We start from the raw sequence: 24,898 nt of genomic DNA on the forward strand, positions 1-24,898 counted from the left end.
GTAAACCGTAGAGGCGGCGGCGTCGCCCTTTTTGTCAAAAGCTATTTGCAACCCACTGACAAAACACCAAGAGACAGTAACGTTGAACATTTGTGCGTGCGAGTAAACATTGCAAAAGTTAATTTAAATATATCTGTCACTTACAGGCCTCCCGGGCAATCACTCGATGACGACCTTGAAATGTACAGCGTCTTAAGGCAGTCAATAACAACGAGTCACTGATATTAGGAGACTTTAATCTCCCCCATATCGACTGGGCGACACTGTCAGGTACAGAAGGCAAGTCACATAGAATGATCGAATTTCTTGAAGAAAATTATCTAAGCCAAATGGTTTCTGAACCAACTCGACAAAATAATATACTTGACCTTGTTATAACGACCCAAGATAACCTAGTCAGTAATGTCACGGTAGGAGAACACCTTGGTTCTTGCGATCATAAATTAGTGCGCATTTCATTTACACGTATATTGTGTTTGCTTCACATTGCCACACTGCTCACAACCGAGAGAGCTTCGATTCCTGGGCGGAGTGTAAAAATTTGGGCGGCTTTTCCGATACCCTACGCCCCTGTCCACCCAGCAGTGAATGGGTTCCAGGTATTAATCGGGGGTTGTGTCCCGTCTCCTGTGATCTGTTCCCTTCTCCTATAATTCCTTCCCCTTCCCTCTCTCCAGCATACGACCACAGATGTTGCACCAACTAAACAAAACTTTCCAAACTTTTCACATTGCCAGAAACTGAGGTGTAACTTTTAAATGCTGTCTTGCGGTTACCATCATCATCATTGTCAGCATTAGCAGCAGGGTGTGTGTGAGACAGTCTGTAGTGGTGAACACGGAATTGCACAGTCTGGGCAGGCACACAACCTTGACAGAGAACAGTTATTGAGGGACGACTTAGATATTTATTCTTGATGTATAAGTGAAGAGAGTGTACCTGTAACACACCAGTACTCTAGTGCACTGGCTCTTGAACTGGAGGGTGTGCTGCCGCTAATAATTTCCAAGAGGGGCGTCAACTCTGGGAGAAAAGTAGCTAGCAAAAAATTTAAGAACCTCCGCTCTAGTGGTTAAGTAACACACCCTACCACCACCACCACCACCATCCTCACCACCATTTCATCACCGCAGGCTCTTCAAGGTGGTGGAGACCCTGTTGCACGTTCATCTGGTGGTGGAGTTCCCTGGCGGCGGCGGCGAGCTGTTGAACACCATCACCTCGGAGGGACGCATGACGGAGGCACGGGCAGCGGCAGTCTTCACACAGGTGCTGTCTGCCATAGCCTGCCGTGTGTGTGTGTGTGTGTGTGTGTGTGTGTGTGTGTGTGTGTGTGTGTTTACCTAGTTGTGAAATACAGGAAAAGAGCCGTACTAGGCTCGTGCTGTCCCGTCTCCATAACGCTTATTATCCAGTTTGGCTTTGAATTCATGAATCATTTTTGCACACAGTCTCCTCGTCAAGTCTGTTCCACGTGTGTGTGTGTGTGTGTGTGTGTGTGTGTGTAGGGGAAGGGGAGACTCATGCACCCATGGTTTGATCCATACTAGACTCAAGGGAAGGGAAAGAGAAAGGAAAGGACGAAAGGTAGGAAAGGAAAAGGAAGAGAGAGGGAAGGATAGATGTGTGTGTGTGTGTGTGTGTGTGTGTGTGTGTGTTTGTGTGTGTGTGTATTTAGCTATTTTTAGTCTAGGTGGCCCGAGCTAAGCTCTAATAGTCCCGTCTCCATAAAGACATTCATCCAGCCTTTCCTTCATTTGGTGGACACTGCTCGCCTCCACCACCTCTTCCCTCAAGCTGTTCCATGTGTTAACACTTATATGTGGAAAACTATACTTTTTCAAGTCACGCAAACAGGTTCCTTTATTAAGTTTCTTTCCATGTCCTCTCAGCTCCTGCATTCTTGCAGTAGAGAAGAGATCATCTCTATCCACCTCATTTCTCTTCCCGTTAAGTAATCCTTCATCCACTCTATAACCTTTCCGCCCATTCCTCCCCATTTCTGTAGTTTCCAGGTTAACCTTTTGTGCATAACCTTGTCAAAATCTTTTTTCAAATTGAGACATACACACCCTTCTCTTTCTTGCACCCTGTCTGTTGCTCCTGAGTAGAAACACAGTAAGTTGGTGACACACGATTTCCCTTTTCTAAACTCAAACTGTCCTTCATTTATCATGTTTTCCTTTTCTAAATGATCAACCCATTGTTTTTTTTATTATACTTTCACAAATCTTGCACATTACACTTGTCAAAGAGACTGGCCCATAATTTAGTGGTTCAGTTTTATCTCCACTTTTATAAATTGGTACAATGTTCGCTCTCTTCCATTCTAAAGGCACTTTTCCTGTATTCATAGAGCATGTTATTATGTCATGAAGTGGCTCCAGTAATTCATTTCTACACTCTTAGCACTTGACCGGAGATGTCATTCGGTCCCGTAGCTTTCCTTGCCTCTAAGGTTTTCATCAGCTGCAACAGTTCCTCTTTCACATTTACAAGATTTAATTTCCCTTCATTGCAATTTCTGAGCCCCAGTCAAAGTCGGTTTCTTTCGTAAACACTTTATGAATTTTTTTTATTTAATATTTCTGCAATTTCTTTGTCTGTTTCGTAGAACACATTTTTTTCTTTTATCCTTTCCACTCCTTCATTTCTTTATAACTTCCCGTTTACTAATTTATAAAACATTTTTGGTTCTTCTTTACATATAAAAACTATTCTTCTTTCAAATTTAGCTTCCTCCTCCTTATTTTCACGTAATCATTTCTTGCTTTTTATGTTTGTCCCTATTGTTCTTATTTGGTCTTTTCTTTAAATTCCTCCTTGCCTTATTGATATTTCTTCTTGCTGTTCCACACCTCCATCCAAACCATGTTTTCTCTCCTTTAGTTTTTACTGTGTAGTATGGAACATATATCTCTGTTCCTCTGTTGTAAATATTCATAAAAAAGTCATATTTCTCTTGAATATCAGTACTCCTCTTCATATCACTCCAGTCTACCCCAGTGAAGAAAGTCTTGAGTCCAGCGTAATCTGCCTGAGCATAGTTTTTCCTTATAAGCCTCATCTCAATATTCACATCCTTCCAAAATTTTCTTATCCAATAGTTCATGGTCACTCTTTCCTAAGGGGCACTCGTGACTGACTCCTTCATCCAACTCCACGTTTTTTGTGAAAATTAGGTCAAGTCTTGATGGTTGGTGATCCCCTCTCAGCCTTGTTTCTCCTTGCACCCACTGCGTCACCAGGTTATCTGTTGCCAGCCTCAATAGTTTACTTCCCCAGGTATTTCCACCACCCTCTGTTGTCTAATTTTCCCATTTCATTTCTCTGCAATTTAAGTCTCCTGTTAATAATACCTTTTTAATATTTTTTATTTCATCTGTCAGTGCCCGTATTGTGTCTTCCAGCATAGTGTTACATCTTGCCTCATTCCAACCTTTGGTTTTAGGGGAGACATTGGCTGTTATGTGTATTTACCTAGTTGTGGCTTTACAGGGCCTGGGCTTACGCTCGTGTGGTCCCGTCTCCGTATCTGTATTTGTCTAACTTATCCTTAAAGCTTTGCACACTCTTTGCCGATACTACATCCTCACTTAGTCTTTTCCGAACCTCTATATTTCTTTGCGGTAAGCTATTTTTCTTTATGTCTCCCAAGCATCTTCCTCTCCTAAATTTTTTACTGTGTCCTCTTGTGTTCCTGGTGTTTGTTCCTTCTTTTAGTAGTAACTCCTCATTATCTACTTCTTCCATTTTGCTCAATAATTTATAAATTAGTGTTAGGTCTCCCCTTCCCTCTTTGGTCTAGTGTTGGTAGGTCCATTTCCTTTAGTCTTTCCTTATATGTCTTCAATCTCTCCAGCCCTGGAACCATATTTGTTGCCATTCTTTGTATTCTTTCTAGTTTTTTTGTGTTTCTTATGGGAGACCACACTGCCTCTGCATATTCCAATTTTGGCCTAATCACAGTGGTTACTAACTTTTTCTTCATATCCTTATCCATGTAGTGGAATGCTAATCCTATATTTCTCACCATATTATACGTATCACTGAATATCCGATTTACATGACTTTCAGGCTGTTGATTATCTTGTATTGTCACTCCCAGATCTCTCTCTTCTTGAACTCTCTTTAGCCCGTGTTCTTCGGCTATGGGAAAGCCGAGAGGTGGCCGAGAAACGGCAACATTACACTGCATTTTGAGACTAAAAAAAGAGCATGGAACGTACATCAGAGTACTCCTCTCATGACCATAAAGCCGTTAAAAATATTTACTTTTCCTCCATTGTTATGGGCAGTGTTTGTTACAAAACAAGCAGTCGTGACGTGCGGCATCTAGCCGAGAGTCGCTTGTTGTCTACTTTAGAGAGTTTAACAAGTGATTACTGTATGGGTAGCTAATTCAGTCTGCCATGACCTTACAACACAACCTATGACAAATAAGCCCACCTCAAGATCACTCACCCACCACAATGACCATGCATGGTGGGTTGTGCTATGCCGCCACCACCAACAATTAGCTGGAATTAGGGGTTTTGAGTCGAGCCCCAAATGGGGTCCGCCGAAGCTGCCGGGTTAATATTTCTCCATTTCCTATTTTATATGTCCATTTTGGTCTCCCTTCACTCTTCCCCATTTCCATTACATGACATTTCTTCACATTGAATTTCATCTCCCATTCAATACTTCATTTCCAAATCTTGTTGAGGTCATCTTAGAGAATATCACAGTCTTTACTGTTTCTAATATGTCTTAGCAATTTTGCATCATCTGCAAACAGGCTCGTTTAACTGTCTGCCAGAGGTGGCGCGGTACTGAAAAATCATCAGTGCGGTTGTGGTGGTGCGGTAACTTGAAATTTGATTCTATTGTAAAAACTTGCTGGAACTTTTTGTTTTGCTCAGTCATGTCTTAAGGATCTTCAATTATCACATTCCCGCCACTCAGTCTTTCCATTTTTACTTCTTGAATTTCTACGGCAATTTTTACTTATCTTTGAATTTCTACGGCAATTTTTACTTATCTTTGAATTTCTACGGCAATTTTTACTTATCTTTGAATTTCTACGGCAATTTTTACTTATCTTTGAACTGTCTCCTTAGCTGTAAAAAAATAAATAAAATAAAATAAGGGATTTGGACAGCATCGGGATGAGCTTGAGTAGAACGAAAGTTTGAAGGCTGGGTCAAGCCAGGCTGGGTCAGGTGTGGCATCTTTGGATAGGTTAGGACGGGGAGTGGAGGGTGATGAAAAGAATTATGATGCTAGTAAATGATTAACAAATGAATACTGTCTTAAGTTTCCCGCCAACTTTCCTTAGCCGGGCCTCAGACAGTGAGTGCCGGGTGCAGCAGGAGGCGCTAACTCTCCCCTACCCGCTGTTTGTCGCGCTGAACATTGGCCCGGCGCTTGTGGCTGCCTTCCTCGGCTCTTATGTGGAGGTGAGTGTGTCCGGATATGCCTTGTTGGAGTAGACACAAGTTGAGTTAAGTCTTGTGTTGATCTTTTGAGTTTTATGTGAGGGTTTGTGTGTCTGTATTTCTCTGTTTTACACTAACTCATCCCTGTGCTGCCAAATCCCGTATGCAAGAGTTAACCAGCTTCTTCATTCTTTCCTGCCCTTATTAAACCAACCAATCCCACTGTCCCCTCCTCTTCCTAACCTAACTCAGCCCCCCACACCTAACCCAGCCTGGCCTGACCCATCCTGCAAACTTTTTTTCTACTCTACCTCATCCCTATGCTGTCCAAATCCCTTATGCAAGAGTTGACCAGCTTCCTCACTCTCACCCCCTTCCTAACCTAACCCAGCCCCCCCCACACCTAAGCTAGCCTGGCCTGACCCATCCTACAAACTCTTTTTCTACTCTAGCTCATCTCAATGCTGTCCAAATCCCTTATGCAAGAGTTAACTGGCTTCTTCATTCTTTCACCCCCTTTCTAACCTAACCCAGCCTGGTCTGACCCATCCTACAAACTCTTTCTACTTTAGCTCTTCCCTATGCTGTCCAAGTCCCTTATGCAAGAGTAAGCAGCTTCTTCATTCCTTCATCCCCTTGCAGCAGTACACAGGCTTTGAGTCAATGCTGTGTGATGCTGTTGCTCTCATGTGCCCAGCGATATCAAAAAGTAAGAAAACGTCACTAGCTCTGAAGCCACTATTTTGGGGACCATTCTGTGGCCCTCACTCCTTCCCTCCTCCCCTCCGCCTCACAGCCCGTGGCTGCCGGCAGTGGCATCCCGCAGGTCAAGTGTTACCTGAATGGCGCCAAGGTGTCCTGCGTGGTGAGGATCAAGACCCTGATGAGCAAGGCCGTGGGGGTGACCTTCTCTGTGCTGGGAGGCCGGGCCGTGGGGAAGGTGGGTGACTGAGCCGCAGAGAGAGAGAGAGAGTGTGTGTGTGTGTGTGTGTGTGTGTGTGTGTGTGTGTGTGTGTGTGTGTGTAAGTGGATGAATGGAAAGTCTCAGTTGAGTGTTCCTGATAGCAGACTAGCTCCATGGGTTGAGGCCAAAGGTCAAGTGATCCTTTCAGGTACCTGCAAATCATACTTAATTTCTTCCTAAACAAGAGCAAAGTGTTAAACCTGGCCCACAGAATTTTGTTAATTATTATTATTATTATTATTATTATTATTATTATTATTATTATTATTATTATTATTATTATTATTATTATTATGAAAAAATGGGATTGCAGCACTTATGAGCCTCCATCGGCACACTTGTATTCATATTAGCTAATACAACACCCAAAAGGAACTCCTACAAACACTGATAAACATTTACTAGGTTTATGACAGACAAATATGAGAAGATTTCTGTACTGTTTCTTAACATCCATTAGTTGTGAACAGCATGCAAATAATATTTTCCACCACGGACAAGTGTCCACTTTTCCAGTCAGTCCCTGTCTGTCACGCTGCCAAACACTGAGGACCACATGGAGGCTGAGAAGTCTGTGTCTGGCAGGCTTTCCAGGGTGTCAGGACAATCAGCAGGGTTGTTGTGGGGGCGTTGTGGAGACACATTGTCACTCCTATATTAAAACATTTTGTTAACCAAGTTCACATATTTGGCAAGGCTTTCCTAGGAGTTGTGAGCATTTCCAGGGGTGGTTTTATGAGCCCGGTGGTAGTTTGATCCTTCTTCTGTAGCATGAACCTTAAAAAACACTCATTAGAACCTGATTGACCCCCTCTTTGACCTTCAGAAATAGCCGATGTGAGAAGCCAAAGTGTCTTATAATACCGAGCACAATGAGATGGCTTGGTGCTCACAGGAGGTGGATCTACGGCATCATGCCTTGGATACATTGCTTGTGGAGCACTGGGCTAAGATTCCCCTGACGTGCCCTGCTGCTGGGATGTTAAGAATTAGACGAGGCTTGACACACCCATTGTTGGCTGTGGTGTAGTACTTGCTGCTCTTTAGGTTCAGGTACAGGACGAATTGAAGGTCTGCTAGAGCACATGCCCCAGACTGTACCTTACCACCTCACCCAGCGGACAAAGGAGTTACTGGTACAAGGCTGGAGCAGGAATACCTGCCTCTGAACACAGTCTTTAGTGGTGTCTTCCATGCCATATTGCCTCCCCCAACTTCTGAGTCAGAGAAGTGCAGGAGCCCTAGGCTTGGAGTTTTTTATCATTTCCTCAGCCTGCGGGTGTCCCACAAAGCCCAAAGCTCTAAGGCTGTGCTCCTTGGTGACCTTCAAAGAACCACTCCCAAAAAGTTAAGTTCTGTCCTGACAGAGGCTCCTTGCAGAACCATGACCATGACATGTTAGTGAAATCTTGTACTTGAGGACTCCTGAATGCCTTTCCAGCTAAGAACTTTAGGTTGTCTTCTGTCAAGCCTCTTCCTGTGGCAGATTGGAATTTGGCATCAAACACGTCCAAAACCTGTGGCCATGGAACCTTCTGAGGCAGTGTGTGCGCCCTTGCTTGGCAAATGCATCATCCCAGCAGACTGTGGGCCAAGCATGAGGCTCCTGGCTGCCATGAACACTGCAGGCAGTGACACACTTGGAACACCACCTCACCAACACTGAACTGTGCCTGGAAGAGTAGGGAAAACTTGTCATCCAGAACTGAGTCCACGCCCTTCTTCTCAGCTCTCTTAATTTTCATGTCTCGGAAACTAAGGGAGAGCTGCCTTGAGCCCTGGTGATGCTCCATGCTGCCAGTATTGTTGAGAATTTCCCCTGACATCTCAGCTTTGCTCATTGTTGAGGAGAGCATTGGCCGGGGCCTCACTCATGATGGGCAGCCTCACCTGAGGTGGGTCGTGGTCACTTGCCACCCACCACTAGACGCACACTTGATGAGAATCTGGTGTTTGGCTTCATGATGTGATTTTTGTTCAGTACTGGAGAGCAAAGGACTCACTCCTGTTCTTGACACAACGGCCTGAGGTAATCTGATGTTTCTTGGTGCGGCGAGGCAGGATGTGTGTGTGTGTGTGTGTGTGTGTGTGTGTGTGTGTGTGTGTGTGTGTATTTACCTAGTTTTGTGTGTGAGAGAGAGAGAGAGAGAGAGATTTTTTTTTTTTTGTGAGATGTTGCTATTAAAGCAGCGTAGTGTCCACAGGTATTAAACTTGCCCCTTCCTGGCCATTTATTTATCAGTGGTATTTGCTGGAAATCACCTCCATTCTTTTTTCCATAGGTCAGGTCGTGGGCAAGGTCTGTGGCCGTGAGCTGACCACCAAGATGCTGCTGCCCACGGTGCCAGCCATGGCCAAGGGCAGGGTGGCCAAGACTACAGATGATGGGCCACTCCTAGACAAAGAGTAAGAGGGAGCATGAAGGGCTGCAAGGGTTTGTTCAGGATGGAAGGCGAGGGAGAGAGAGAGTGAAGGGAAGGGAAGGACAGCTTAGGGAAGACTAACACAGGAAGATCAAAGAGAAGGATATCATATGTGTGTGTGTGTGTGTGTGTGTGTGTGTGTGTGTGTGTGTGTGTGTGTGTATTTACCTAGTTGTAGTTTTACAGGCCTGGGCTTTACGCTGGTGTGGTCCCGTCTCCGTATCTACATTTATCCAACTTTTCCTTAGCACACTCCTCGCCAATACTACATCCTCACTTAGTCTGTTCCAAAGCTCTATATTTCTTTGCAGGAAGATATATTTCTTTGTGTCTCTCAAGCATCTTCCTTTCCTCAATTTTTTACTGTCCTCTTGTGTTCCTGGCGGTAATTTCCTCTTTTAGTAGTAACTCCTCGTTGTCTACTTCTTACATTTTGTTCAATAATTTGTAGGTTTGTATTAGGTCTCCCCTTTCTCTTCTTTGTTCTAGTGTTGGTAGGTCCATTTCCTTTAGTCTTTCCTCATGTGTCAATCCCTCCAGCTCTGGAACCATTTTTGTCTTTCTAGTTTCTTTATGTGTTTCTTCTTATGGGGAGACCACACTGCCTCTGCAATTCCAACTTTGGTCTGGTCATGGTGGTAATTAACCTTCTCATCATATCCATGTAGTGGAATGCTATTCCTATATTTCTCACCATGTTATACGTATCACCGAATATCCGATTAACATGACTCTCTGGCTGTTTGTTATCTTGCATTGTTACTCCCAGATTTCTCTCTTCGTGTACTTTCTTTAATGTTTCACCATCTCCCATTTTATATGTCCATTTTGGTCTTCCTTCTCTTTTTCCCATTTCCATAACATGACATTTTTTTCACATTGAATTTCATCTCCCATTCCATACTCCACTTCCAAATCTTGTTTAGGTCTTCTTGCAGAATTACAGTCTTTATTGTTTCTTACATGTGTGTGGGTGTGGGTGTGTGTGTGGATGTGGGTGTGTGTGTAATTCACCTCTTGGTCTGCTGCGGGTCTCTCTCGAGACAGCCAGCCGTTCCCCTACGGAGGAACACAGAGCTCATAGTACTGATCTTTGGGTAGGACTGAGACCACTCACACACAACACACCGCGACAACGAGGTCACAACTCCTTGCCTGACGTCGCGTACCTACTCACTGCTAGGTGAACAGGGGCTACACGTGAAAGAAGATAAACCCAACTTATCTTAACCCGGCCGGGGAATTGAGCCGCGGTCCTTCTGGTTGTGAGCCAGACGCTCTACCCCTGAGCTACCGGGCCGTGTGGGTGTGGGTGTGTCTGTGTGTGTGTGTGTGTGTGTGTGTGTGTGTGTGTGTGTGTGTGTGTATTTACCTAGTTGTGACACAGGAAAAGAGCTACCCTCATGCTGTCCTGTCTCCATATCCTCTTATCCAACTTTTTCTTAAAATCATGAATGCTTCTTGCACAAACCACCTCCTCCTCCAGTCCATTCCACAGCTCAATGCTTCTGTTTGGGAAGCTAAACTTTTTCACATCTCGCCTACACGTGGTCGCCCGAAACTCTCCATGTCCTCTCGTTTCTCTCTCGCTCCACACACACAAGTCCTCTCTGTCCAGATTATCCACCCCGCTCGCCACCCTGTACACCGCTATCAGGTCTCCTCTCTTTCTCTTCTTCTCTCCAGGGTTGTGAGCCCCATGCTATTGAGTCTCTCCTCGTAAGTCCGATCCCTAAGTTCCGGTACTACCTTAGTTGCCACTCTCTGCACTCTTTCCAGCTTTCTTATGTTCTTCTTTTCATGAGGAGACCAGACCACTGCTGCATACTCCAACCTTGGCCTTATCATTGTAACTATTATTTTCTTCATCATCTCCTCGTCCAAAATACACAAATGCTGTCCTTATGTTATCCTGTTGATGTGTTTGTCCGGTGACATGTTCTCTGAGACAGTCACTCCCAAATCTTTTTCTTCCATTCCTCTGCATATTATCTCACCTCCCATCTTATAATTGTATTCACATCTTCTACCACTCCTACCAAACTCTTTTTTTTTACATATCCCAAGGTTGTTCTATCTGCCATGTACCACTCCACTCCCATATTTTGTCCAGGTCCCTCTGCAATGCCTCACAGTCCTTCACATCATTGACTCGTCTCAACAGCTTTGCATCATCTGCAAACAAACTCACATAGCTGGTCACTCCCTCCACCATATCATTTATATAAACAGCAAACATTATTGGCGCCAGCACTGAACCTTGTGGGACCCCACTCCTCACTGGGCACCAGTTGGAAACCTTGTCCTTGATTATTGTCCTCATTTCCCTGTTAGTTAGAAATGTGTGTGTGTGTGTGTGTGTGTGTGTGTGTGTGTGTGTGTGTGTGTGTAATTCACCATGATCTCATCACACAATAGACTCAGGATTGTCCGTCACTACCTTCCCCGAGAAGGCATGAAGCTCATAAGTGACAGATCTCTGCATAGAGTTTAGAGCCCCCCCTGGGGAGGAAGGGCACAGCCCCCGTTGATACGTGATACCCATTCAGTGGTGGGTGTAGGAGACTCAGGTTAGGGGAGGCTGCCCATGGTGCCCACTCTGGCCAGGACTCGGCCCTGGAGAGAGCCCTGGAGCTGGTCAGCCAGTCTGTGGGCAGTGCTGAGCCTTACTCCCCCAGCCTCGTGGCTCAAGAGGCAGGAAATGGAGAATTCTGGACTAGTTTCATATACATTAAAAAGTGGTTATGCTACTAAGTATCTCTGTAGTATCTTGTACAGGGAAGGTGTCCTTAGTTTTCAAGGCATTACAATAAAACTCAACATCAGCTGTTTGCCTTAGTAACAACAAGGAAGAATGGTTTTGCTGCATGTGATGAACCTGTAAATATTCCCACAAGCAGTGTATGGCATGACAAATAGCATTGACCAATTCCCTGCCCGGCTGACAAGACTCATGCTTGGTTTCTCTCCTCACAGGCGGCGGGGAAGAGGATGGTTAAGACACCTTGTGCATGTTAATACTCTCTCATACTTGTGCCAAGGCCTAACACTGTGTGGCCAACACTCTCAGCAGGGGCTTTGTCTTGTGATGTATGTTGTTCATTTTGTATTTTATTCTTTGTAGCTGTGTGAACTGCCTTAAAGTGAGTATTTATGCTCACTTTCATGACAAGAAAATGTTTTATGTTGCTGGCTGCCACAGGCTCTATACAATCATGAGTTGTTCATCAATCCACAGGAATATTTTATTGGCTTTACATTTTTTACATTATAGTTTGCTGGAATGTTCTCTTCCCTGCCTGGTGCTCAGCCTTCATCATTTCAGAGGCTGACTGATTGAGGAAGGAAGTGGGTACTGAATTCAGTACTGTTTGCTGTTGACACGGTGCTCATTGCAGAAATTGAAAGTGACCTACAAAACTTGGTCACTGTTTTTGACAGTGTCTGTAACAAGAGCAAGAAAGCTGAAAGTAAATGTCAACAAAAGTAAAGTGATGGTTTCTGAAAAGTGAGGTTGTAGATTTTGTATGCCCATATAGAGTGGAATTGAATGTGAAAAAGAATGCAAAATAATTTTGAATTTTGAAGAACACAAAGACACAAAGGAAGAACAAACAACAGCAGACCTGCTGGTCCTTACGAGGCTGTTTGTGACAAGCTACACTAACTATCTAATCAAAGGTGGAAGATGAAGGACAGCAAAGGCGAAGGCTCTTCCCCACCCCCCCATCCCTCCAGCCAAACCTGGCAGGAAATGAAAAAGAACCATGCAGCATGGAAAAACTGCATGGAAATTATGTAGGAAAGAGGAAAGAACTACCATTACTGCTACCACTAACCGGGCGATAAAAGCGGACAAGGACACCAGTATTCGAAATAACTTAACGTTATTACGACAATGAGTAATATCTTAGTTGCTGGTTGGATTCAAAACACTTGTCTAATATATTATTGAAGGCCTTAACTGTTGAACTATCAACGACATCACAGGGTAGAGAGTTCCAACCTTAACAACTCGATTGAAGAAGAAGTGTTTAGCTTCGTGTGACGAGAATCTTTTACCACTTATCTTCAAATTGTGATTTCTTCTTGTTCTATTTGATCGATCAACTGTAAAGTAATCTTCCGCATTAAATGGTGAAGGTCAATGAGTTTAAGTACCTTGGATCAGTTATGTGTAAGCATGGTGGTACGGAGGGAGATAAGAGAAAGGGCATTGCAAGGAAGAAGGGTGGTAGGGTCTTTGGGACGAATCATGAATGGCAGAAGTGTGAGCATGGAGGTAAAGAGGGATTTGAGAGATACAATAATAGTACCAACCCTCACATATGAAACGTGGGCCTGGAATGAAAGTCAGAGGTCTAGAGTGCAGGCAGTGGAAATGACTTATTTGAGGAGTGCTTGTGGTATGAGTAGAATGGATGGAATGAGTAATGAAAGTGTGTACGAGCGTTTTGGAATGTGTCACAGGGGTGAAGGGAAGAAGTGTGGAGTGGTGGAAGAAGTGAAGCGACAGACCTTAAAGTGGTTTGGCCACATGGAGCGAATGGAGGAGAGTAAGATGACCAGAAGGGTGTATGTGAGTGAGATAGAGGGAGGGAATGCTGGAGGACGACCTCCTGTGAAATGGAGGGATAGGGTGCAAGAGTACGTTAGGAAGAGGGGGGGAATATCTTTGAGAAACTTTGAGCAGGCAAGGAGGGAGTGTCTGGATAGAGAAAGGTGGAAGCTCTTCTGCCGTCGCCATCCCCTGCTGGGAGCTCCTAGGAGCAGGCGTCGATGAAATGATGATGATGACTGAGAGGGGTATTTTGATGTGTCTTGAGAGCTTGGATAACAGTGACTGAGGGAGAGATTTCAGAATCAAATAAATATATACCCATTACTTTTTTTTTTAGTGTGTGTGTGTGTGTGTGTGTGTGTGTGTTGCAGTTATTGCTGTATATAAGGTAAGTGTTGCAGCAGGCTTATTGTAATGGACTGTTTTTGTTGGTATTTATTTTTTCCCTTGAGCTGCTTCCTCTACTGTAAAAAAAGAAAAATTGTGACAAACAGCAATTAGATACAAAACTCACTTGCTTACCGTACCTTTCTGCCTTTCCTCAGGGACCTGGACACACTGTTCTGCGGCACCAGCAGCAGCAGCCTGCACATCCATGGCCTGCAGGAGGAGGACGAGGGGACGTACAGGTGCCGGGCGGAGAAACGGGTTACGCTAAAAAAAAGGCTATTACTGTACCTTTCTCTTCAGGGACCTGGACACACTGTTCTGCGGCACCAGCAGCAGCAGCCTGCACATCCATGGCCTGCAGGAGGAGGACGAGGGGACGTACAGGTGCCGGGCGGAGAACAGGGAGGACTCGCTCGACGCCGTGGCCCACATACAGGTCCAAGGTGAGACAAAACTATGACATATATATTTTTTTACAGCAATGAAAGCGTTCAAAGGCAAAAAAACAATGAAAACAATAAAGCACTGCTCCTATAAAGAAAAAAATGAGAGGTTAATATTGGGTGTAGAGGTCATAGGCAGGAGGAAATACAGACACATGATGGCTGTTCCAGAGTTTACCAGTGAAAGGGATGAAAGAATGAAGATGCTGGTTAACTCTTGTGCTTTGTGTGAATAAAGTTTGGCATGGTAAAAATCTTAGTGATTGTGAATTATATGTTTGTCATAGGAGATGAAGTCGTGAAATGGATGGTCAAGATATGTGAAGTAGCATGGGGGGGGGCAGCAGACTGGACGAAAGCCATCACTGTCCCAGTTTACAAGGCGAAGGGCAGGAGAGGGGAATGTGGGAGCTATAGAGGTATAGGTCTCCTGAGTATACCCGGAAAGGTATATGGAAAAGACATAATATAGATGTTGAAAAGACTTACAGAAGAGAAAATCAGTGAAGAACAAGGAGGCTTCAGGAAGGGAAGGGGATGTGTGGATCAGATATTTGCCTTCAGGATGGTAGTAGAAAAAATAATAGTAAAAGGAAAGAAACTATACGCTGCCTTCATGAATATGGAAAAAGCTAGAGCTAATACAGTCTCTCTATATGATGATGCATCTGCATGTGTCAAAATTACTGGAGAAACAAGTGAACATTTTGAGATAAAAGTGGGCCTAAGACAAGGGTGCGTCATGTCACCAGGGTTATTCAATATTTATATGGATGGTGTCATTAGAGAAATGAAGGGCAAAGTTGGAGAAGATGGAGTAAGACTGTTCGATGAGGGAAGGAAGTGGGTACTGAATTCAGTACTGTTTGCTGATGACACGGTGCTCATTGCAGAAAATGAAAGTGACCTACAAAATTTGGTCAGTGTTTTTGATAGTGTCTGTAACAGGAGAAAGCTGAAAGTAAATGTCAACAGAAGTGAAGTGATGGTTTGTGAGCGAAATAGAAGTGAGGTTGTAGATTTTGTATGCCCATATAGAGTGAGAATTTAATGTGAAAAAGAATGCAAAATAATTTTGAATGGTGAAGAAATGGAGGAGGTCAATGAGTTTAAGTACCTTGGATCAGTTATGTGTAAGCATGGTGGTACGGAGGGAGAGATAAGAGAAAGGGCATTGCAAGGAAGAAGGGTGGTAGGGTCTTTGGGACGAATCATGAATGGCAGAAGTGTGAGCATGGAGGTAAAGAGGGATTTGAGAAATACAATAATAGTACCAACCCTCACATATGAAAGTGAAACGTGGGCCTGGAATGAAAGTCAGAGGTCTAGAGTGCAGGCAGTGGAAATGAGTTATTTGAGGAGTGCTTGTGGTGTGAGTAGAATGGATGGAATGAGTAATGAAAGTGTGTACGAGCGTTTTGGAATGTGTCACAGGGGTGAAGGGAAGTGTGGAGTGGTGGAAGAAGTGAAGCGACAGACTTTAAAGTGGTTTGGCCACATGGAGCGAATGGAGGAGAGTATGATGACCAGAAGGGTGTATGTGAGTGAGATAGAGGGAGGGAATTCTAGAGGACGACCTCCAGTGAAATGGAGGGATAGGGTGCAAGAGTACGTTAGGGAGAGGGGGGAATATCTTTGAGAAACTTTGAGCAGGCAAGGAGGGAGTGTCTGGATAGAGAAAGGTGGAAGCTCTTCTGCCATGGCCATCCCCTGCTGGGAGCTCCTAGGAGCAGGCATCCAGGAAATGATGATCATATGTTTGTCTCCGTTACTAGTATTGAAAATGGTATAAGAAAGACTATTCATATCTTTGTGGTTTGAGTATATAAAGTTTGGCATTGTGAAAGGTTAGCATTTGCCAGTTATCGTTAAGTTAGGTTAGGTTAGATGTTTGTCTCAGTACTAAAGTGTTTTCAGTGATATAACAAAGACTGCAGATTTTTTTTTGTGATTTGTGTGGATAAATTTTGCCATTGTAAAAATCTTAAGTGTTTGTCAATCATTAAGTTCCTCTCAGTTACTAGAGTGGTAAAAATGTTGAAAATGGAATAACAAAGACTAGCAATATTTTTGCAGTTTGAGTATAAAGTTTGGCATAGTAAAAATCTTAGTGTTCTTCAGTCATCATGTTTCTCTCAGTTACTAAAGCTTGAAAATTGTGTGACAGTTGCTCCGAGGTTTCTGAGGCAGCCGGCCAACGCTCTCGCCTATGAGAAGGAGAACGTGGAGCTGGAGTGCAGCGTGTACGGCCAGCCAGAGCCCTCGCTCCACTGGCTCAAGAACGGCGAGCTGCTGGTGGAGACGGAATACCTTCAGGTGAGCCGGACTTCTGTGGCGGTGTGGAAATTTATCGCTGTTACAGGTTTAAAAGGACAGAGATATGTAGATTCATAAGATAGATAGATTGGTGGATACATACATACATACATACATACATAAGGGGAAAGGAATGTAAGGCCCTAAATCAGTGGTTCTTAACCTGGGGGGTGCACCCTCTGAGGGGCACAGTAATTTCAGGGGGGTGCGAGCCCTAGGGGAAAACTAGGAATTTCTCTAATTATATTTGCTATTCTCTTACCAAGAGCGTGGGCTAATATTGAGAAGTTTATGAACAAATGCAAAAGTATCGCCATTACTTCAGTTTCCTATAGTCTACTTAGGGCTTGCCAGTTTCTTTAACATCTGTAAGGAAATTTTATTGCTAGATGCAAGGGGGCGTGGAGGGAAGGACTACTTCCTGGAAGGGGCGGGGAAGTAAAAAGGTTAAGAACCACTGCTCTAAATGGATGCATAAGGTATGTAAAGAGATACATTAGTGTAAACATGTAAATATTAATCCTAAATATCTATCCGTTTCCACTTCTTCTCCCTCTATCTGTATAAATCCTCTTTGACTAGGCAACCTCATGAACGAACGATGACGCACATAGCTTCATATAATATAATCGCCACTTCATTTGTTCTTAATCCCTTACACGGATTACATTTAAATTCCTATCCCTACTCTCTTGTAATCCATACCGTTCGCCTTCAGCGCTCCTCCCCTCCCCGTTCACCAGCCCTACCCCTCTTTCGCCGGCGGCAGCCACGTCTTGCTGATCCCAGTGATATGTGTCGCCATCTGCACATCTGCTGATCCCAGTCATTTATGCCCTTGTACCGACCCACTCTTTCCTCAAGCGACCTCACGACTGCTTCACACCCAAGGTATCTTACCATTTCCTTACGTATTACCTACGAATCTTCCTATAAACTTCCCTTTAATCTTACTTAAAATTTCCCTTCCTATAATTTTCCTTATATACGTCCTAATATCTCCCCTACATTACAGCTTGTGCCGGAGAGCAGAGAGAAGTGAGTTAACCCACATCTCCTGCGTCCCAGTCTCCCCCCTCACCATACATCAACCATACCATCATGCTCTGGTCTCCTTACAAATGCATCAGACACAGCTAAGTGACTCCCCCGTCTAACTCCCCATGTCCCAGGATCGAAAATTGGAAGAGGCTCTATCCTCTGCCTTCAGCGGTTTAACGATTGATACTCCCCATCACACAGTCCTCCGTTCAGGAGCTGCTTATCCAAAACCTATTCCCCCAGCACCCCCATTACCTCCTGCAAAGAAGCTCCCCTCAGACTTCTCACCAGAGCTTTCCCAGACTACTTCTTCCCAGACAGAACAGCACCAAAGTGACCCAACCATGAGTGACAAACCTCAAAACGTCATTTTAAGGGGCGAGGATAAAAATCCAAAATATACGGGCTCAGAGGAGACCGGCCCTGACCTCCTGACTCACCTGCAGAGGGTAGAGGATGCTTTTACCAAATTCCAATATACAAATGAAAAGGAGAAATTGGCCCACCTTTACGACAGCATCCACACGGGCCCTTGTCGGGCTCAATCCATTATAAAAAGTGACGCATTCAAGAAAGCCAAAACATATGATGAAGCGAAAGCAAATCTCATCAGCCATTTCGGCTCCACATGCAAACAGGGTGCCCTGTCAGTCTTGTTCCGCCTAGCGGCTACCTACCGTCCCAAAATAAAGGCTAATATTGCAGTGGATGACTGTTTAGGCGTCATGGTGGAGCCTTCACAGAGTTTGAAACCCAATTCCGTCACTCCCCGTGGACTACCGATGAGAAAATGAACCTTGAGGATGTGTGCCGCCTTTTCTCATACTTTGTCTTTCTCCTCAATTGCACGGAGACACTCTTCAAAGAGTTACAAAAGGAAGAACCCCTACCAAAAGGTAGAACCCTTTTCAACCACATCAGTCCCCTGTCGGGACGAGAGCCACCAACAGAACCCACATCCTCAGCGGTGAGGGGTGTCAGACTTCAGAGGGGGCGTCCCCAAAGTCGCTCCCCGACCGGAGCTCAGACCCCTAGGAACCGCTCTGCCACACCCCGCGGCCGCCGCCCTTACACTAGAGGCAGGGGTCGCGGGCGTGGCTATAACACTCAATATTGTTACAGCTGCAGAATCACAGGACACCATACACGTAATTGCTGGTACAGCAGCAACACCCAACAGTCAAGTCAATATAGTTCCTACCATAAGACATCAGGCCATAACACCAAGGATTGCCGCGCGAGGCCCCGGGGAGGTACCTCGTCGGGGGAAGCCTCGCGCGCCACGTCTTCCGCAATAACATAGGCTCAGGTACAAAATCACACCAGGTGTGTGGTACTCATACAACACCCCCAACCCGCACACCTTTAAACAAACCAAGTACATCCACAGCTCATTTTGATATTGAAACCCAACCTACGGATGTTGAAACCACTACCATGAAACACCATCGCCTCGCTCTTTATCCCCAATCCTCCCTTGCCATGACTGTCCCTGCTCAGTGTAATGGTCACCAAATTAGTGTTTTCATGGACACAGGGGCATGTCCCAATATCATAAACATCGGAACATTGCGTGCCTTACATGACGCAAAGACAACCTTGGTATTGGAACCTCCCTGCCTAAAATTAAGTGGACTAGATGACACATCATTTAAAGTAGTTGGACACACCCCCTTGTCTATCCAGTTGGCTAACTCCCTGTCCCCGATTACAGCCACCTTTCATGTGTGTCATGGTTTGAATATCCCAGGTGATATTCTTTTGGGTCTTCAATCTATGCAGAACACTGCTTATCCCTAGCTCCAGCAGAAGATTGTGTTTACCAACATGAAACACCAATTAGAACACTCACGGCCCCAAAGCCATTGTTGTGCACTTCTCCCTCCGCCGATGGAGAATATACTCATCTTTCTAGCGTGGCCCAGCGGTCACTGGTTGATAATTCATCTCCAGCAGTGCATGTTATTAAGGAACAAAGTGCATCATCCTCCAATACATTACCTCCCTCTCCCTCTTCTTCCTCTTCGCAAGAGCATTTGAGGGTCCACGGCGTTCTGGCGAATGACGTCACGTTAGAAGGACGTGGATCAGCTATGCTTCAAATGCGTCTTGCTGGTATAAATGATGAATGTGAGGCTATCTGTATGAGTGAGAGCTTGAAGATGAAAGCCATGACTATGGAGGATGCACTTTGCAAAGTAGATAAAAATGGTCAAACCTTCCTAATAATGCACAACTCATCCCCATACGTACGCAAGTTCCGTCAAGGGACATGCGTCGTTGACTTTGAAGTTCTACCTGAACGCATAGGTAGCGTACAGGAATCAGAGATCATCTCCCCCTCTGAGATCTTGCGGAGTGATCATCATAAACAAAAAGTAAATGATTACCTAGCTACTCATCTCGAAGATCTAGCTTTTCCAGAAGCAAGGGAGAAATTGCACAACCTACTAGATACATACCACTCCATTGTCAGTCTGCCGGATGATCCTATTGGATCCACAAATGTTTTAACACATACAATACCGGTTGATCCCAATACCAACCCCATCTATGTGCCTGCATACAGAACACCACACTCTCAAAGAGCTATCCTAGATACTGCAGTTAAAGACATGTTAGCATCAGGTATCATAGAACACACTACTTCTCCCTGGAACTTTCCCATTTTCCTTGTGAAGAAGAAAAACGGCCAATTTCGGCCAGTTGTTGACTACAGGAAACTAAATGCTGTTTCGCACCCTCAAAGATACCCCTTACCTCACTTGCAGGATATTTTATGCAGCATGGGCACCAACAACAAGGTTTTCACGACCTTAGATTTAGCAAGTGGCTATTGGCAGGTAGACCTCGATGAGCATAGTAAACCGCTTACAGCCTTCTCTACCCCTTCGGGTCACTGGCAGTTTCGTAAACTCCCCTTTGGAGTTAGTGGTGCGCCACTAACGTTCCAAAGGCTAGTCAACAAAGTCTTGCATGGCCTCCTTGGCAAACAGGTTTTCGCCTTTATAGATGACATCATCATAGTGTCACAGGATGTCGACTCACACATTACCTTACTACAAGAAGTATTTAATCGCCTTTACCAGGCAGGTCTAACTCTGCGATTCCCAAAATGTCATTTTTTGCGTCCAAGCATCACATACTTAGGCCATGTCCTAGATCAGAATGGTGTACATACGACTCCTGACAAGGTCAAGGCTATTTTTAACTATCCTGTGCCAACAGACGTGAAATCTGTCCGCTCCTTCCTAGGACTGTCCGGGTACTATCGATCCTTTATCAAGGACTATTCACGCATTGCAAGACCCCTCACTCAACTTTTGCGCAAAGACTCCACATTTACATGGGGGGCGGAACATCAGGAAGCTTTTGATTACCTTAGAACAACACTAACATCCCTGCCTGTCCTGGCCTACCCAGACCACACAAAAGACTTTTTCCTGTACACAGACGCTTGTGGCAAGGGCCTAGGAGCCGCTCTCATGCAATATGATGTTAGAAATAAATTACAACCTCTAGAATATGCAAGTCGCACGCTCAACAAAGCAGAATCAAACTACAGTACTACCCACCTTGAGGCCCTTGCGGTCGTGTGGGCATTACGTCATTTTCGTGACATCATTTATGGCTACAATATCCATGTCAGAACCGACCACGCAGCCGTGGTGGAATTATTCAATACTAAAACCCTCACGGGGAAATTGGCCCGATGGAGCCTCATTGTCCAAGACTTTAATCCCTCATTTGCTCATGTCCCTGGAGCAGTAAATCAGGTAGCGGACGCCCTATCCAGAAATATCGGCGCGATACTGGACATGGATGTAGATCATTTTGATGACCCAAGTCGAACTCATGACCCAACTTTGAATGATTCCATACGCGCAGCGCAACAAACAGATAACTTCTGTCAACCCATCCTATACTATCTGCAGAGTGGCGACCCCAATTCCTTGCCAACGCTTCCTGTCCCCTTAACTGACTTTGATCTCAACGACGGCATCCTCGTCAGGAATACATACATCACAACTAAATACGGTCCGCATAGGGAAGTTACACAAATCGTCGTACCAGAAAGCCTAGTCTCTATGATCTTGCATAACATACATTCTTCCTCTCATGCAGGCCATCCTGGAAAAAGTAGAGCTTTGATGCAAGCCCGTTTGTTATATTATTGGCCACGTATGCGGCTCGACATCATTGATTACATCAACAACTGCCACACTTGTGCAGAAAATTATGGATCCATTACTCAGCAAGTCCCCATCAAAAGCTATCCCATACCTTTAGAGCCATGGGATACCATTGCTATTGACCTATTGAAATTACCCCAAACTACTGAAGGCCACAAATACCTATTGGTTGCCATTGATCATTTCAGTCGTTTCTCGGTTCTAGTTCCCATAGTGGACAAGCAAGCAACTACTGTGGCTAAAGCTCTCATTGATGAAGTCTTTTGTAAATATAACACCCCTAAAGTCCTCATCTCAGATAATGGCACAGAATTTAACAATAAAATCTTGGAGGCAATCTGCAGGGAATACCAAGTTGATAAGGTAAATACCATGGCTTATCATCCAGCTTCCAATGGCATGGTCGAGCGACAAAATCGAAAAATCATTCAGACACTTCGCTCTCTGGTCGGTGATGTCTCCGTAACTTGGCACGAATGGATGCCTCAGGTAATGGCTTCTCTTAACTCATCTCTCCATAAATCAATAGGTGACACACCTCACTTTGTCATTTTTGGCCAGGACCATCGATTGCCATACTCATTCCTCCTCAAAGAGGACACACCCATCTATAATTTTGATGACTACGTTCGAGTCAGAGGGACAGACTTCCAGAAGATCTATAAACGCGTTACCTCCAACATCGAGGATAGCAAGGCTGCCATGAATGCGTCACAATGGAAATCAGCAACCGACAAATTATTGGTCATAGGGGACATTGTCTATTTAAAAATTCAGGAACCCAAAAACAAACTAGCACCTCGCTTTGAGGGACCGTACCGAGTACTGGCCTACGACAAGGGGAATAAGGTCAAGATCCGCCACCTGACTACCTTGGAAACGAAGCTTGCACACCTAGACCACCTAAAACGCTCTAACCGACCTTCTTCCCCAACCTGTGAGGCGTCGACCCCTGCGCCTGACGACCCTCTACCGACACCGACAAATACTCCTGGCCCAGTTGAGGTGGACACTACCGACGACTACAGGAAGAAACTAAGATCATACACATCTGCAAACTGATGCATTTGTACGGAGAACCATCTTCATCCCTTAGTGTCCCTTCTCTTCTCCCACATTATTTTTTTTTTACCTTATCCATCCACTAACCACTTTCTATTATCTCACCCAGTTGCGATGCTACTCCCTTGCCTATGTGTCTTGGGAGGTGTTCTCCTGGTCCTCCCCACAAATGCCACGAAGCAGCCCTCCTATGAACAACACCTACGTGTGGGGGCAATCGTGGAGCCAGACGGCCCCGTGATGGTGGTGGAGGACGTGGTCGATGTCCGCATTACCCTCTGCGATTTTCAAAAGCTGGAGAGACTCCATATACCCCAGTTCCGGCGCCAGATCCAGCAAGCGGAAGCGGTTCTCCAGCAGACCTCGGACACAGTTCATAAACTAAACCATCCACTCACGCTGACATATTTCTCTACTCTCATGCTATCTTTCCTAAATATCCAACAATCCTTTGATAGTCTGCTAGAATGGACCCCTTTTTCAACTTACCTTAAAACACCAGTATCCCACGCCAGGTCCAAGCGTGGTCTCATCGACATTGGTGGGAGATTGTTAAAAGGCCTCATTGGTACAGCTACAGAAGCCGATGTTGCTGAAGTTCACGATCAGTTAGACAAATGGGGTACTATTTTGAATAACCAGGCCATTGTTCTCAGTTCCCAAAACAAAGCTATTGAGAAGGTTGTTAAGACTCAAAAAGTTATCATAGACCGCCTCAACAACTTCACATCCCTCATAACCCAGCTTCAGCAGGTCCAACACCAGTACTTATTGGCTCACCATTTGGCTTTAATGGCAGCAAACCTCAGAGCTGTCTACCTTGCAATCACAAATTTTAAATTAGCACTGCAGGACACATTTACACTGCTCAGAGACGTGTTAGATGGTGTTGTAACCCCTTCCCTTCTCACCCCTCAGGAACTTATGCATGTCATTGATTGGGCCAGAACAGAAAAAGGCTTAACTCCTGTTTTCAGTGAGACCCAGGTTCAATATTATTATCCCTACATGGAGGCAACATTGACTACAGATGGTATCTTAGTGCATATACCCTTTAGGTCGCCAGATATGTTCACTATCTATCACATTCATCCATTCCCTACAGTTGTCAATTCTTCCATCTACCAACTATCTACATCTCATACCACTCTCTTGGTTTCATCAGATTTCATGCACATTGCTTTTCCAGCTGTCTTTCATAATTGCCATATCACCCGATTCCAGATGTACCTTTGCCCTGCTTACCAGTATGTCTTTTTGCCTACCAGTAATTATCCTTGTGAGCTGGGTCTAGTTAGAAACTCCCCAATTGACTCTCTGTGTGTTTTCACCCCAGTCGAGGATACCACCATCTTCCACCTTAGAGTGAAACCCTGGCGGTACTTCTATTTCCATCATTCAATTGCTCTTACAGTCACTTGCCCTGGATCCCGACCTAGCAACACCGCTGTCCACGGCTCCTTTGTCATCTTGGAGGCCTGCAGTCTCACATCCCACAACCTGACAACTAAACAATCTAACCATCTATTGCTCAACCAAACCTTTCATACCTACAACCTCAAACCTTTCAACTTGCCGGTACCAACAACTCCCCTACAACTCAAACCCTTACACCCACTAGGAGACACCTTACCCAAACTCATTGCACCAAACATCACCCTACAACCCATTTCCTCTCTCCCCATATGGCCAGACCTTCGCCCCGACACTGTATACCCCATCCTCGCGTCACTGACTACTGTACTCACGCTCACTGTGATCCTAGCTACCCTACTCATCTGTGTCTTCCACCGCCGCTACGCCTTCCTGCGTCGCGCCATCTACCAGCGCACCTTACAGCCAGCAACGGCATAGACCATGTTCCCATTGTCCAATAATATCTTTTTCTCATTGAGCATAATTGTCTTCATATGCCATTTATCTCTAACCAGAGGACAGGATAATTTCTTTACAATAACTAAATAACATGCAAGTCCTCTGTGATATGTATCTATTTGCCATCTCTATATACACCTATATATCCATATACCACCAATTTTTTTTTGTTTCCATATTTTAGCTTACCTAAACCATGTATGTATAACC

The 24,898-nt window shown here is 44.8% G+C and overlaps 1 protein-coding gene and 1 pseudogene across 1 annotated transcript in view; one reads left to right on the forward strand and one right to left on the reverse strand.

The window, feature by feature from the left end:
- The window catches only part of LOC126993000 (netrin receptor DCC-like), a 37,678-nt gene that overhangs the window by 7,772 nt on the left and 5,008 nt on the right, over nt 1–24,898 (forward strand). Inside the window, exons 4-10 of the mRNA XM_050851826.1 lie at nt 1,134–1,269; nt 5,321–5,441; nt 6,217–6,360; nt 8,216–8,413; nt 8,667–8,790; nt 14,059–14,201; nt 16,369–16,517. Coding sequence (XP_050707783.1) covers nt 8,711–8,790; nt 14,059–14,201; nt 16,369–16,517 — 372 coding nt within the window. The 5' untranslated portion in view covers nt 1,134–1,269; nt 5,321–5,441; nt 6,217–6,360; nt 8,216–8,413; nt 8,667–8,710. The remainder of the gene's footprint in view (nt 1–1,133; nt 1,270–5,320; nt 5,442–6,216; nt 6,361–8,215; nt 8,414–8,666; nt 8,791–14,058; nt 14,202–16,368; nt 16,518–24,898) is intronic.
- Nucleotides 7,607–8,225, reverse strand: LOC126992999 (signal transducer and activator of transcription 5A-like; annotated as a pseudogene).

The sequence above is a fragment of the Eriocheir sinensis genome, unplaced genomic scaffold (assembly GCF_024679095.1).
Source record: "Eriocheir sinensis breed Jianghai 21 unplaced genomic scaffold, ASM2467909v1 Scaffold539, whole genome shotgun sequence".
Lineage (NCBI taxonomy): Eukaryota > Metazoa > Arthropoda > Malacostraca > Decapoda > Varunidae > Eriocheir > Eriocheir sinensis.